Source organism: Pezoporus wallicus, unplaced genomic scaffold (genome assembly GCF_028554395.1).
Source record: "Pezoporus wallicus isolate ANWC-B61680 ecotype Strahan unplaced genomic scaffold, APGP_CSIRO_Pwel_v1 contig_8341, whole genome shotgun sequence".
NCBI classification, from domain to species: domain Eukaryota; kingdom Metazoa; phylum Chordata; class Aves; order Psittaciformes; family Psittacidae; genus Pezoporus; species Pezoporus wallicus.
Window position 1 is genome coordinate 2,991,720 of NW_026638083.1, and position 15,419 is coordinate 3,007,138.

A 15,419-nucleotide genomic window follows, 5' to 3' on the forward strand; every position below is an offset into this window, starting at 1 on the left:
CTGGATTTAATCATCTGAGCCTGTGCCCTCTCTCTTGCCCTTCCCACGTCGTCCTCATGTCTGACACCTCGGGGGTGCTCGCCTCTGGTCCTCGCCTTGTTCCAACGCATCCTGTCTTGTGTGAAGTCCAGGAGCTCTGGTTAATGTTTGTGCCCACTCTGACTTGAGCACTGCCGAGAGCTGTTCTGGGGCTGAGCCTTCTCACTTCAGAGTAACCTGTGAAATTCAAAGTCCCTCGGGTTTGAATTGTGTTTATAATTCCGTGTATGTTCTGGCTTCCAGTTCGTGAGCTTAATATTGTTATCTGAGAGACCCCTTTGCTTTGAGAGAGTGAAGTTCCTGTAAGGTACCTGGGAGTTCTGTGTCTGCTCGAGCCCTGTGAGAGTGATGATGGGGATCAAGGATGCTGCCTGACTCAGTGTTGTGCCTCTGTTGAGCAGGGTAGAATCTCCTGGTGAGCTTATGTGGGGGCTTTGCAGCTCCTTTGAGCTCTGCTGATGCTTCTTGCAGGGAAGTACCTTTGCTCGCTGCAGGTTTGCTTTGCCTCAGTCCTTCCAGTGAGGAGCTATGGGCATGTGCTGAAATAAATGGTTGCTCTCCCTCAGGTACTCTCCAAAGGCTAATCCTTGCTTGTAGGCGCGTATGAGGCGATGGAAAAGCTGTGGGGAGGTCAGTGCTCATCAGCATTTCAGGCTCATTAATCCATCTCACCAAGTGGAATTCACCCAGCCCATGAGCTCTCTGCAGTGGGAATGTCTTTGAAATGGGGGGAAGTAATAGCACTAAATTGTTTGAGAAATAATTTCAGTCTCTGCTTCTCAATAGATAAATCTGCTGTCCAAACCCCTGAAATTTAATCTGTCCATCTAAACTAATGGATGAGCTGCGACTTGAATCTAAATGTGAAGGGGAAGGCAGAGTTTCTGTGGACATGTTCTATATCATTTCTGCGTCTGCTCCTCTGCACGGGGACAATGGGGCGAAACATGAGGAGGAACAAAGCCACGCAAGATGTGGTGCTGCTGGTGGAGGGGGTAAAAGCTCCGCTTGTGCTTTTGACTCGTATTACTGCTCCCAGACCTCTCCTGGTAACACCCTGATGTGGAGGCGAGCGAGGCTGGGCAGAGCCATTGGAGAGATTGGATAAAGGTCATGATCTGCATGGTTTTAAATGCAGTTATGTCGGTGCAGCCCTGTGGTTCCTGCTGCGTATTTGGGTGCTCTTGGACTTTTCATCTGCTCTTGACTTAGGGGCAAACAAAGGGAGTTTTGATGCCCCTTTGCAGCGTCAGGGTAGCTCAGGGAAGCTTGACGTGGCGTGGGGAAGCACCCTTTGGCTTTCTGAGAGGTTTGCACCGTTTCCCATTGACTGGTGCAGATGATGGGTTTTCTCAATGAGACCCTCCCTTCCCCGCTGCAGAAGCTGTGATAAGCAGATGTTCGCAGCTCCCGGCTGGGACTTACTTTGCGCCTGGTGCTTTCGGGCCATGCCAGCAGCGAGATAAGAGGAAATCTGACATCACGGTCAGGAAGCACTAAAGAAAGTCCCTTTCGTCATTGGCAGTGGGCTGTTGGGGCGGGCAGCGCTGCGGCATTCCTCACATGCAGCAGGACCCATTCCAAGCCCATGGCTTTGGCTGCGGTTCAGCACGGGGCTCAGTGCCACCCAGGGCTATTGTGTGCGGTCCCTCGCAGCTCAGGCCAACGCTGCCTCCCCAAAAAGGCCTTTCTGAAAAGCTGCAAGCCGCTGGGTGATCCAGGATGCTCTGCCTGCCCCATCCTCAGGCTCCCAGAGAAGCTGTGGCTGCCCCATCCCTGGCAGTGTTCAAGGCCAGGTTGGACACAGGGGCTTGGAGCAAGCTGCTCCTGTGGCAGGGGTTGGAGCAGCTTTAAGGTCCCTTCAGCCCAAACCAGTCTGGGGTTCTGTGTTTTGATGATGTCTTTCTTTTTCCTACATTTTCTCACATTATTGTATGTCTCTTGGAGACTCCCAAACCTCGCACCTCTCTCCCTTGTGCCATCCCAATTGCAGGGACCAGGGGCTGCTCAGATGCTCACATTAGCATCCTCCAGATCCCACCTCCGGCAGTTTGGTTGCTGAGCAAATGCTACTGCATTTACCACCTTCTTCTCCACCTCTTTGCCATCTCCCTCGAGCGAACAGCCCTGCCGGGAGCAGGAAGGTGTGTGCCCTTGGCAGGGCAGGGCAGGTTCATTCACCTGATGGTGTTACATGGTGTTTAAAAACAAGCAAAGCTGTTCTGAAACTCATCGAGCGCAGGTGCCGGGGCCCTTCTGCCGGCTGCAGGAGTGGGGCTGTGGCTGCTGCCTCTGTAGTGTTGGCTTCTCATAACCCTCAGAGGCTCAGGGCAGAACTGACCACAGGTTCCTCTCATCTATCAGCATGCTTCAAGGTGCTTTGTTTTAGTGGATGAGTTTCTTGCTGCCTGTGGTACAGTCCCATCCCTGCCCCCTTCACCTCTTTGCTCTGGCTTTAGGAATTCCCTCTCCACCGCACCTTGGATGCACATTGCAGTGCCTGGGGAGCTCAGCCTATGCCAAGGACTTGTGCCATGGCTGCTTTCAGAGCCTGTCCGGTGTGCAGTGAGGGATGCTGATGGCTGCGGAAGATGCTGTGCTCTCTGGGGTCTGTATCCAGAGCTGAGCATCCCGGTTGGTGATGGTGTCTGTCCCAGAAGTGATGACTGGTTGATACTGGGGTTGTTTTGGGTGCAGAGGAGGGCGATGGTGGAACTTGGGGTGTGCGGTGCTTGGGCTCCCACTGGCCCTTGCACCGAAGGAGATTGTAGTGCTCAGGTCTTGTTTGGAGCATATAAATGACACTATTGATTTTGAGCCTGGCAGGTGGTGAATGAGGCCCATGGAGAACATTGATTTCCCTCTCTCCCTTTCTCCTGTGGAGTGTTTGCTTGTCCAGAGGTGTGATTGACTGGTAAATGAAATGGCCTCTGCACAGCTTATTTTCAATTGTAGCTAATTTTAACATGGGGCCATTGAGTACCACAGTTAACAATTCATGACCTTCCATCACCAGCAAACCAACCTTGAGACACCTGTGAGCAAAACCACATGGAGGTATTTGCAGATGGGCAAGAAAGAAATAGCCCAGGAGCAAACTGTGCCACAGACACGCACATGTGGGTCGTACCCACCCTGACTTGTTGTGCATGAGAAGTGGAGCTAAAACCCGACCTGTGGCCATCATCACGTGGTGGCTTTTCCTGTGGGCAATGTGGTGGCCTGGCTCTGCTGCCAGCTCCCTGCTGGTGGAGCAGGACCATGGTGCTGCTGCCTTGGTTTATTGTGGTTTACATTAGGCCTTTTCAGCAACTCTGTGAATAGATCAGTGGCTTCTGCATTGGTGCTTGTCCCCTGCCTGCGCTTGGCCATGCTGGAGCTGGGGCTCCCGCTGCAAATAAGGTGTTTGCTTGCTTGGCTGTAGGATCTCTGCCATCATTCAGGACAGAGGCGGGGTGAGCTCTGTGCAGCGTTTGATCCACAAACACACAGTGCAGAGGGTTCAGGCTCCCACACCAGTGGGGGCCTTCCTCTTGGCTCAATGCGACCACTGTGAACCTCTTTCCTCCCGAGCCCTTCAGCCCTCATGGAGTGAGTGGGAGGTGGGCAGGGAATGCTGCAGAGACTGGGCATCACTGCGAAGGGTGCAGTGTCTTGCTGTGTGTAACTGTGGCTATAACCCGTGTCATTAACTTTCGAAACTAGAGGCTTAAAAGTGTTTAAAATAAACATGTGCTAGAAATGGGAATCAATGAGGCTGCAGCGCCACAGAAAACGCCCCTGCTGCAAGCCCAGGGTGTGAATTCTTGCAGAGACCAAAAGATGAAGCTATGAAATAACCCGTATTGGTGCGAGGCTGTAAAGCGATTCCAAACTAGCCGCTCAGTCTCGACAGATGATGTTTACTGCAGTGTTTATGCGAGGTGGAGGAATGCCCTAGAAAACCAGAACTGGTTTCAATTTCTGTTTCTGGCACTTGCTTGTCTATGGGAAGGCTCTTGTTGTGATGGGAACACCCTGTGCAAGCCGTCCTGTGCTGTCGCTCCACGGCTCTGTGTAGAGGGGGCTGGCATGGGTGAGAAGAGTGAAAGATTCTTTCTTTGCGTAGGTGGATGAGCCTGCTGTTAATGAGGTGGTTTTGCTAATCCATCGCCACAAACCTCACATATAATCCCAAACACAACGATAAGGATGAGCTGCATTGCTGTCACGTCTGTGGAGATCTGGTGGTCCCAAAGACTCTGCTTTGATTCTCTTAATTAAAAGAAAATTAAGCTATTTTACATTATTAAGTTAATAATAATTAAGCCTGGTTAAGTTATTTGACGTTTGCAAGCTGTGTTTTTGTGTGGTGCTGGTTTGATGACAACTTGAGGAGCAGAGACAGCACTGTGTGATCCATGAAACCACATGGATCAAACCCACCCAATGGCAGCTTGAGTCTTGTGCCTGTTCATCATGAGGGGATGAATTCACCCTTTGCATGGATTGAGTTACTTAGAACTCTAACATATTTATTATGTATTTGTGAGGAATTTGCTGAAAAAAAGGAGTCATTTAAAAGCACAGCAATAAATTGAAGGGGGTTTGTGGAATAGTGCGAGGATGCAGAAAGAAGTGCTTTAAATTGGCTTGCTCAGCAGAGTCAGTCCATCCTGATGAAGGTGATGCAGCTGCAGAAATGAAGCGGGTTTTTATTCTCCTCCAGCCCCTTGCAGGCGTCACTGCTGGAGCGAGACTGTCTGCAGTGCCCAGACTTCAAAATCCTCCCAAACAAATGACCAATTATTGCATTAGTCAAAGACAGGATTTTCTCGACAGAGAAACATGGTGTTGCTCTGCCCATTGACCCAGCAGAACAACCGAGTGTGGCCCCTGAGGGGGGAGGTTTCTGCCTCTTCAAATGGGTGAAGATTAGAGATGAGCAAAGTGTTGTGGAAACAGTCCTGGGGATTGCCCTGGTCTTGGGAATGAGACCTGAGTTGGGGCAGGAGATGTAATGTGCCTCTTCTATAGGGAAGCAAATGGGATCATGCTGGAGATGGTTAGAAGTTCAACACTGGGTTTCTGTGCAACATCAGCTGTAACTTATATTTGTCTATGACCTTGAAAGGGGAACTCCTGGCTTGAGTTTTCCAGCCCTTCTGCAGTGTTATCTTCTGTGACGCTTGTTTTCCAAGAGGAGGTTTGTTTGGTGCCCAGCTGACGACACAGGAGTGCTCGCAGGCACCGTGAGCCTGGCATCTCCAGTGACAACAAATGAGCTAGTGCCGGCCTCTTCAGTGCGGCTTTCTGAGTCCCTGACAACTTGTCTCGTGTGAATTTGGCACGGTAAATCTCAGTTAAGATGTGTGCCTGCCTTGCTCACCTTTCCCCCTCTCTTCTTTTGTTTCCTGCAGTTTCTCTGCTTGAAGAACATCCGAACCTTCCTCAAAGTGTGTCATGACAAATTTGGGTTAAGAAACAGTGATCTGTTTGATCCCTTCGACCTCTTCGACGTACGGGATTTTGGAAAGGTAAGGGTGACTCCTGGGGGTAATGGTTCTGGCACCGGGGGTTCTTTGGGCTTATGCTGCAGGCTTTGGATGAATATATGAATGTTTTGTGGGTTTCTGAGCAGCTTCTGTGCCCTTAACCCATTCACTGGGCACCTGTTTCCCTGTGCTTCGAGTATTTGCTTATGTAGGGGATGGTGCTGCTGCGTTCTTGGTTAGCGAAGGGAGATGAAGCCCTCAAGCTTTCTGCTGTAGATTGCAAAGCAATCTAAAAACCTCTAGAGTATGTGAAGAAATGTCTTTTTTTGAGGGAATCAGAATATCTGTGCGTTCATAAGAGCTGTTGGAGAAGGTGGTAGCCCTGGGGGCTGCTGCTGCTGTGGGGTTGGAACACCAGGTCCTTTTCCCAGCTCCTGCTGCCCCGCTGGGTGACTGGGGCAGAGCCACACCACCTCCTTGCCTGCGAGCTCCCCGTGGGGATGCTGCTGTCAAACCAGTGTTAAGCATCATCCCAGCCTGGGGTTGAACCACGTCTGTGCCGTTGTCACCTGCGTGGGAGAGGAGAGAGCAGGGTTTGTGTTTGCTGTAAGGGCTGGTTGGCACCAAGAGCTGAACCAGACCCAGCTGAAAGGGGGGAAAATCCTTCCTGATTTTGACAAGTGGCTGCTTGTCCATAGCCCAGCTTTTGACACCAACAGCATCGGAGCTGTGCTGTTACTCTGATGGGTACTGCGCTCAGAGAAGCCATTACACAGGGCAGTCGCTATATTCTTCAATGGAAAAAGTGTTAAAAGATTTATTAAAGCTCTATTGTTTTACCTATTTCCAGCTACCAGGCATAAACTGCTGGAAGGCATCTTCTCTTCTGATTATCCAGAGAGTAGAATTGCACTGCTGATGGGGATATATTGTTTGATATTTATTGCCTAATTTATTTCTGGACCATTATCTGGAATGTGCAATTGTAGGGGCTTGTTTTATGAGTTTTTGTGATTTATGAAATACAAGGCGGCTTTTGTTGTTCTGGGAATATGAATGCACAGAAGGAACCTTTTGGGCTGGGGAAAGAACTGCTGCTAATTAAAATGCTGCTTTATTGTCACATTGCTTCTTGCTTTGTGCTGTTTCAAATTGCCTAAGATGCCTGTTAACAGAGTTAAACACTGCTGGAACGTGTCAGCTGAACACAGTTTGGTTTCCTTTTGGTCTGGTTAGGGAACAGCTATTCTCTCCTCCTTATGGTTACTTTTTGGGGGAGCGTTCAGGTTTGTGGCTTGGGGAAGGGAGAGGATTTGCCATTCCCTCTTTCCTTGTGGCAGTTTAGGTTTTTAGGAGACTTTGGAAAGAAACTTGTCATAAACTTCCAAGAAATCCAAATGTACTTTATTGCCTGGATCTTGCTTATTTTCACATGCATTGCCATCCTCAAACAACCTTCTAAACTGTGGGAGGCGCAGATTCTGTACACAAAATCCTCGCTGATCTTTTCCCAGTGCAGCTTTTTATCAGTTCACTGGAGGTATCAGCTCTTCAAGGCTGCACCACCCTAAATCCCTCTGGAAGCCTGTCAAAACATCCCCATTGTCTTTGCCACCTTTCATTCCCACATTGTCCTCAGATCTGTGTTCAACAGCGGCAAAGCAAACAAACAGGGAAAAATCTGCTGTCGACCAAAGCGTCTTTCCTTTTTGAGTCGCAGTGAGAGCAAAAGGAGTCTCTAATCCGTGTTCCCACTGAACAGTCCCGGGCTTCACACACACAAACTTCTTCCTGGAGCCATTCATCCCTTGGATCAACAGGGCTTTTGGTTACAAGGCGTTAGGCTGTGTAGGATACTTTTTTAAGGACAGCATAGTAACAGTTGACCATTTAATTACATAGAAACCTTGGTGGGGTTGTGTTGGGTGTTTCCTTTCTGGATGCCACTGAAGTGGTTACTTCTCCAAACCAGAAGGCCAGTGAGGCAGTGACTGCTATAGTAGCATCTGGGCTTGCTGCGGTGTAATTGCCCAGTAGAAAGGCAGGGGCTTACATTCCTGTGGTACCAACCTGTATGCGCAGGGCTTGTGCTCTGGAGTCTGCAGAGTCCTTCAGGGTTTCTTAGTGAAAGAAAAATGTTGGTGCTTTAAAAGAGGAATCAAAATCGGATCTGAGTCTATCCATGGCTGGCTGCTATTCCGAGAGGGGTTTCCACAGCTCCCTTTGGCTTCTGAGCCAGCACTTCATCGAGAAGGAGCTGTGGAGCCTCCTCTGGGGGAGCAAGTGTGACTGGGGGCTGCTCGAGTCCTGGAACAGGAGGATTTTGCCCCTGGTTTTGCCAGTTCCATGAGTTTTAAGCTTGGGAAGTGACTGCTTCCTTCCTGTCACCAGGATCACAGCTGGTGAAAGGGGATCGTGAGCCATCTGGGCTTCTCTGGCCGAAATCCCTGCGGAGCTGAAAAGCTCCATCTCTGCCTTTGTGGGATGCCGGGTAATTGGCAAGTGCAGGCTTCTCCCAGATAGATGCGTCATGTTTCTTGTAATCCTGGTGCCGTGTTTCCCAGTCCCGCGAGGGAGCCGAGAGGCCTCTTCAGATTGCTCACAGCCACTGTTCTCCCCAGCGTCCCGTTGTTCAGCAATCCCGCTGTGACCAGAGGCATGCTGTGTGTCATGACAGAGGCTTCCAAAAGTGACCTGAGATGCTGACCACCTCTGTCTCTAGTTGTGCCCCTTTGACACCTCGAAAGACTGTGTTGTTATATTGATGGGTACAAGTTGGCTCTTTATTGTTGTTTTGTGTATCTTATCCCTTTAAAGCGGCTCAGAAGGCACTGTCTGTGATCACTGCTGGCATCTGCCCGAGTGGTCCTCTGTGGCCGCGTCTCGCTGCAGGATGCAGAAGCGGTGCAGTGTCCGTGCTGCACACAAGAGAACCCCCGTTGCCCCCACCTTGTCCCTCATTAGGCTCTGGGCTGGCAGAGGGAGCCCTGGGGTGCTGGGCTCAGGTTCCCTGGTTCAGCCTGGCTCAAAAGAAGTTGGTGCTCGTGCCCCGTGTGCTGTTTTACTTCATGCACATTTAATAGCCGTCGTGGTGTAAAATGTAACTCCTGTTGGACTTGCTAATTTATTGGCACCAGCCATAATGAGATAAAATGTACATAAATATGGATTAAACTCTTCATCACTCTGTTAGTCAGCGTGGGGGCAGCGGGGTTCATTAGAGGCAGTTACTCATTTTCAATAACTTGCAGTAATGTACTTTCTTGAGAAATATAGTTCAAATATTCATAAAGCGATGGAGCCCTGTGTCAGCTCCACTGCTCCCTGCGCATGTGTCAGCTCCTGCTCCTCCTGTGCTCCTGCCGTGGGTTTCATTGTCCTAACTTCTTTTGAAGTTCCTGTGCTATTTGGAAAAGCTTTTTTGTGAGGCTGGGGCCTTTCCTACCCTGACCCATGACACCAAGTGATGCTGTGATTGCAGCAAGAGCTGCTGTGGTGGTGGGAAAGGATGGGGATGTGCTGGTACCATTGGAGTTGAGGCGCTGAGTCCCCTCTGTAAAGCATCTGTGTCTTCAGAATGGTCTTTCCTGTAACGGCATCCCCGTCCACCTGGGGGTGGGAGGGTGTTGGGGGAGCATGAAGGGACTCGGCTGCATCATCCCCTGACCCCCTCCCAACACACACACAGCACCCACTTGCCCGAGAGCCAGAAAATTGGTTTCTGCTCGGTTTGAGGCAGGAGGGTGGGGAGCGTTGTCAGAATTATTGAAGGGATTAATAACTGAGACGTGGTGGTTTGTGTTTCGTTTCTCTGCTGAGAATTCCCCTCCCTCCCTCCCTCAACTCTGACCTCATGTACAAGTCAACGTCCTGCAGCAGCGTTTTAAAGGGTGCTTTATTAACAGAGTTTGGGCATATGAAGGGAGAAACGGGGAGCTTTACATGGCATAGTGCAGGTAGCTGAAAATTGCAAGGCTTTCAGATCAGCTGCCTTTTGGTGCTGTACCAAAGCAAGCCCAGTGCCTGCCCTCCTGCAGTGCCCTGCTGGTGCTGGGACCAGCCCTCCTCCTCCCATTCCTGATTTTTGTTTTTTTTCCTGATGTCTTGTAGCCAGGAACAAGCTAAAAGCAGAGGTTTTCCCGAGTGCATGAAGCGATGGGTCTGGAGGGGAGAGCAGCGCTGGGCAGTGCCGCACGGCTCTGCAGTGCTGGGAGGGGGCTGTGGCTCTGCCTGTGCCTCCTGATTGCTCTCAGATCCCAGGGGACCAGGCAGTCGGACGGACCCTCTGGTTGTGTCCCTCCGTGCCAGTGACTCAGATGCTGCTACGTGGTGGTTGGGTGCTTGTCAAGGAGATGCTGTCGCAGAGGGAAGTGTTTCTAACTGCTGTGTAGCTGCACCGTGCGTGTGCTGCAGGTGGGGAGGGGAATTCTCCAAAAGGGTGTGTGTTGCTTTATTCTTTCTTTTAACTCCCTAGAGAGCAGTGCAGTAACTGCAGAGAGGATCCTGGGTGTGACTGTGGAGAGACCAGGGACATGCTCACCGCTGCCCTGGCAAGCTGTGGCTGCCCCATCCCTGGCAGTGTTCAAGGCCAGGTTGGACACAGGGCTTGGAGCAAGCTGCTCCAGTGGAAGGGGTCCCTGCCCGTGGCAGGGGTTGGAGCTGGAGGAGCTTTGAGGTCCCTTCAACCCTGAACCAGTCTGGTTCTGTGCTTGTTTTTCCAAGAAGCTGAAGGTTCATGTGCAACTTTGCTGCTGCCCACAGGGTTTTGCCTCGAGCCCTGGGTGCTGCAGTCCCTGCCTGAGGGAGCAGCCCCAGCTCCAGGAATTGTATGGGAGCGTGGGAAGCAGCCCGTGGGTGCCTCTGCAGGGCCGTCACCCTGCCAAGCTGATGATTAACTCCCCAGTTGCCTGCAGGAGCTGGGGGTGGTGTTTGGTCCTTCTGTGCTGGCTGCTGTTTGCTTGGCTGGCGTTAGGTCAGCCGGTGTTTGTCCACCAGTGTTTCAAATGGGTTTGCTGGAATTTTACTGGAGACTTGGATGTTGGGATGGATGCTTCAAATGGCACAAGCAGATGGGAACAACATGGGCTGGGTTTATCCCCGTGCCTTGCCATCTTGAGGGATCATTTGGGCTTGGGGGCTGCTTGTCTCACACTCCATGTGTTGTGAGCTCTGTATTGCCTGTGACACACCAGTGGTGCAGGTTCACCTTCGGTGATGCTCTCAGACATGGGGTGATGCAGGGACCCTGCTCCCATCCTCCTGCTCTCGGCACCATGAGCCCATCAACTGGGATTTGTGCAGTGTTGGCCACTGCAGCGTGCCCAGCAGATGCTTTCAGTTGGGATGCTAAAATCATCTACAGGAAACCCTGACTCTGAACTTCCCCAAAACACAAGGCGCATGTATTAGAGTTCTGTGGCAAGTGAAGCGAGGACCAGACAGACGTTTCTGCTGTGTGGGACTGTTACTGGGGTGGTGTTTGCCATGAGGATGTGGTAGGTGCTACGACACCTCTAGTAATGTGTGTTTTTAGGCTCCATGTCCTGGAAATTTCTCCCTGCTGTGATCTGAATATTGCCCTGAAAGGATCTGGTGGGCTGTGAGTCTCCCCAGCTGCCTGTCACTGTTAATGTCGACAGGGGCGCACTAATGTGTTTTGTGGTCTTCAGGGAGCTGGCAACAACCCCACAGCCTTAAACCATGCATAGGCAACAAGGTGCTGATGGTTGCAGCTGGGTTTCAGTGCATCCTAAAGCAAAGCCCTCTGAGGAGCATCCGGGTTCATGAGCACCGGTGGGTGGCTGGGAGCTGTGGCCCTGGTGTCACTCCTGCCGCAGTGAGGGGGTCCCGTTGGGCTCCCACCACAATGTGGGAGTAGAGGCTTCTGCTTGTGCTGGGGCTGGTGAGGACCTGCACGGCTGAAAGCAGACACCTGCGGGTGACCGAGGTCTGTGCTTACCGGGGCTGGGTTTTCTGCCAGGAAGTGCCCGCTGGCACCAGACCCGCTCCTGTGGTTCCCCTCGGGGCTTTGCCAGGGGCTGCTCCAGGGCGTCCTGCCCCAGGCTCGGTGCCTCTCCGAGGGCTCTGTGCCCTGGGCCCGTGAGGACCTGCATGAGCGATGCTGCGCCGGGAGCTGCGCTGATGCAGAGCAGGGAGGGAGGTGCTGCGGGGTCCTCGGCACATGCACGTGGGACTGTGAGGCTGGGACCTGGTGTCCAGCAGAGCCGATGGGAAGGCCGTGTCCCAGCAAGGGGCTCCTGGGCTGGAGCAGGAGCCAGGCACCGCCGGTGGTGGCTCTCTGGCATTCACCGCAGCTCCAGTTTTAGCTGTGCTCTGGCAAATTCTCCCTGCTTTTCCTCTTCCTCTCTCCCTACTTCCCTCTCGTCTGTTTACAGCTGAGCAGCTTCTCGGTGGAGCTGCAAGAGCCAGGAGTGTTCCTTCTGGGAAGCTTGGCATTTTGTTTCCTCCTTGGCTGCTCTCCCCAGTATTTTTCCAAGGGGTCACATTAGGGGGTTTTATGTTTCAGATCAAACAAGTATGGGCAGGATCTGTCATAACTTCCATCGTCTGGATGGGAGAATTCTGCAGTTGAGCCTTAAACAGCGATGGAAGTGTTGTAATGGGTGAGGAGTCCAAGGTATTGATCAGGACGGGATAAATGGTACCCTTAATGTGCATGAAATTGATCTTTCTGTGCCTTCCTGATTTGTCTGAGCAATTCTTCCAGTAATTTTAGACAAGATCTGGGAGAAAAGGATTCTTTTTTCCCTTGGAAAGCTAAACCACTTGCTGGTCTGTGTCTCCAGAAAGGGGAGGGGGCAGAAGCCAGCCAGGCTGCTCGGGGTGACCCAACAGGTTTTGGCTATGTTTGGAAAAAGCATGGTTTCCTTTGCTGTGTTGTTGGGCATTTGAGGCTTGGTGATGCACCGAGCATCCTCATGACTGGAAGATGCCGCAGGCAGAGTCAGTCTTTGCATGTCGTGGTGCCCAGTTAGTGCGTCTGCCATCGCTGGAGGGGACGGCAGGAAGGAAGGAAGATCCTCCCAGGTAGTATTGCTTAAGGGAGCCTTGGAATAAAAGGAATCTTTTTTTCATGATGAACTCTTCTATTTCCTCGTTAAAACCTTCAGATTTCTCAACTTCTTGGAGCTGCAGCATCTGCTGATGAGAACGTCCCAAGGCCGAACGCTTTGGTTACAAGTGATGATTGACATTTCTTGAAACAGATTAGCGCAGGCGTGTAACCAGGGTTCAGCAAAAGTGAACCTGTTGGTCTGAAGGTGCTGGCACAGCTGAGCTCTGCCCGCCCCAGTGCTCGGGGTCACGCTTGAAAGGCTTCCAGACCCAGCATTTCTGTTCCTTTCTTCCAGCCCTTGCTCCTTTCCCGGCCCAGGCCTGGCGGGGTGGGAGATGGGGTGGCTGGGGCTGTGCAGCCATGGGACAGCAGCGCTTGCGCTCCGTGCTTGGCTGCTGCGGGTCACGAGTCTCAGGGGTGATGCTGCGGCTGGTGCGTTTGGTTCATTTGCACTCTCAGCATTAACGGGGTGTGTGTAAGTGAGACATTCTCCTCCTCGACATCGCTCTCTTCCCACTAATTGCATATTAAAGCATAATCATGGTAGCAAGAAAGCAGCCTTAATGCATCCTGGGTGAAGCTAATGATGTGGACACGCTGAACTCTGTGGCATTTGTCAGGGTTTCCTATTCCCAGCCTCTTGTTTGTGATTTTAGGAACTTTTGAGCCAACGTGCTTGCTGTCGTTCTAGCGATGAGTAAGGCTTGTGTGGGAGAGGAGGGTGGGCTGCGGTGGAGGCTTCTCCCTGGCTAACAGATGGTGGGGATTTCACAGCCTGTGGCTTTAGCTTTGAAAAAGGTGGTCAGTACTTGAGGGCAAATGGAAAGGTTCTTCCCCGTGCACAGACCTTCCCTGTTGGTGCTACGAGTGTGCGCCGAGATAAATCGGAGCTGGGGAGCCCAGGAGGATTTTGGGGGTGATAGCGAGGGTGTTTCCGTGGGGCCCTGCTCTCCTCTGGGCACGTGCAAATGACAAAGCAACTGGAGGTTGTGCTGTGATTTACAAGAAGCGCCTGGAGAGCTGGATGAGCAGCAAGTCTGGAGCATCACTCTCTGCTTCCCAGTGCTGTGCCTGAGACCCTTGGGGTGCAGCAGCTTCCTGATGGGAAACACAAACTTGGATTTCAGAGCCAGGGGACTGGGAAGATTATTAAAAAATGGGATGTCTTTCTTCGATGCTGCAACAGTGCCTCAGTCCCTGTGTGCAGCCGTTCATCAAAAGGACCTCTGTGCTCCGGGATCGGAGCTGAGATCACAGCTCATTGCAGATGTGAATTGCAGTGGCTGAGTCCCACTTCCAGCAGATATGAATACCCATTGTACAGCATCGGTCTGTCTTGAACCCACACACCCGTCCTGCTCCCAGCCTGCCCTTGAAGGAGCAGCTTTTACACATCAATTTTACTTTAGCAATGAAAGTTCTGGCTCCTGGAAGTAACACAGCGAAGCTGCCTGCGAGGGCTCTGCATGTGGGCCCACCAGTGTGGGGGACAGCTCATAGAGCCCACCAGGTCCCCGAGGGGCTGCTCCAGGGAGGAGTTGGAGATGGATCCACCAGCATGTGGATTGGTTTGGTTTTGTTTTTCAGCTGGGATGTTTCATCCCCTTGTAATAGGTACTGGACAGGAAGCTAACTTTGAGCATCTTCATCTAATGCAGCAGTTTGGGGTGTTCTGATTTCTGTGGACTTAGATGACAGCTCCTCTGTGGGAATCTGGTTTTGGGGTCTGAGTGCTCAATGGGATTAGACTTTTATGGCATCTTAGGTCATGCACAGCGATTTATCAGTCACTGGCAGAGTCTGGAGCAGACCTTGAACTGAATGTATTGCCCCAGAAGCAAAAAACCCCTGTTGACCTTGCTGGTATTTTTGAGGTAGGGAAGGAAGTTGGGTCAGGGTCACTGGTCTGTGTTTAATCTAAATACGAAATTGAATTTCACGTGTGCACAGAGAAATCCACAGCTGGGAAGTGGATAAACTTTTGGTTGACGCCAGCCTGCAGGGAGCCACGTGAAGGACTCTTGCCTTGAGGCCTCACTTGACTCTGGTGTTTGCTCAGCCCGTTCCCTGCATCAGCCAAGTCCCCGCGTGCTGCCGCCCGCCCTCACCTCGCCTGGTCTCATAACATTGTTCTAATTACTGGAGTGTGAAGAATTGACTCCTAAAACGCCTCCTGGCAAATTCCATTTGTGCATTGATGAAATCTCCCCTCGCTGCCGGCTGGCCATTCGCGTCCAACCTGTCCTTGGATCAGAGCTTCCCCACCACACTTCCCAGGCCCCCTGGGACACGCTGGTTCTGTTGGCTGGGGATGGAAGGGGGAACACAACGAGGGCTGTGAGGGCTGACCCTGGTCCTCCGGGTCCCGCTGGTCTGTTTTCACAGAGCTGCTTCTCCTGATGAGGTTCCAGAGTGGATTTTTGGGGGTACCCTGGGACAGCCGGGCTGGCTGCGGTGCAGGGCTTGGGGAGCAGGAGCCCTGCTGGTCCTCAGGGAAGGGCTTGGGGGGATGAGGCTTTTGGGGAGGCTGAGCTCTGAACCCCCTTGGAGCGGGGATGTTTGTGGTGCTCTTTGCCTGCGTGTGGTCACTCCTTCGTGTCCCCCAGTGTCTGTCACGTCAGGAAGAAGTTGCCAGCTCTTACGGGACCTTCTGCTCCCTGGCTGGGTGCAGGGACTTGCTCTTGTGCCTGTGCAGTCATCTGTTGATGTTGCAGAGAATCCAGGGGGTATGGCTTAGGTGCTCTCAAAGTGGGTTTGTTTCCTTTAAAAACAGCAGTACTGCAGGAATGTTTCCAGAGGCTTTTCTTCAAGTGAGCAGGGGGCACTTCAGT

The 15,419-nt window shown here is 51.9% G+C and overlaps 1 protein-coding gene across 7 annotated transcripts in view; it reads left to right on the forward strand.

The window, feature by feature from the left end:
* VAV2 (vav guanine nucleotide exchange factor 2) overlaps nucleotides 1-15,419 on the forward strand; it is a 103,754-nt gene that overhangs the window by 19,398 nt on the left and 68,937 nt on the right. For all 7 annotated transcript variants that reach the window (XM_057409174.1, XM_057409167.1, XM_057409168.1 and 4 more), the window contains exon 2: nucleotides 5,439-5,555. In XM_057409174.1, the coding sequence (XP_057265157.1) occupies nucleotides 5,439-5,555 (117 nt within the window). The remainder of the gene's footprint in view (nucleotides 1-5,438; nucleotides 5,556-15,419) is intronic.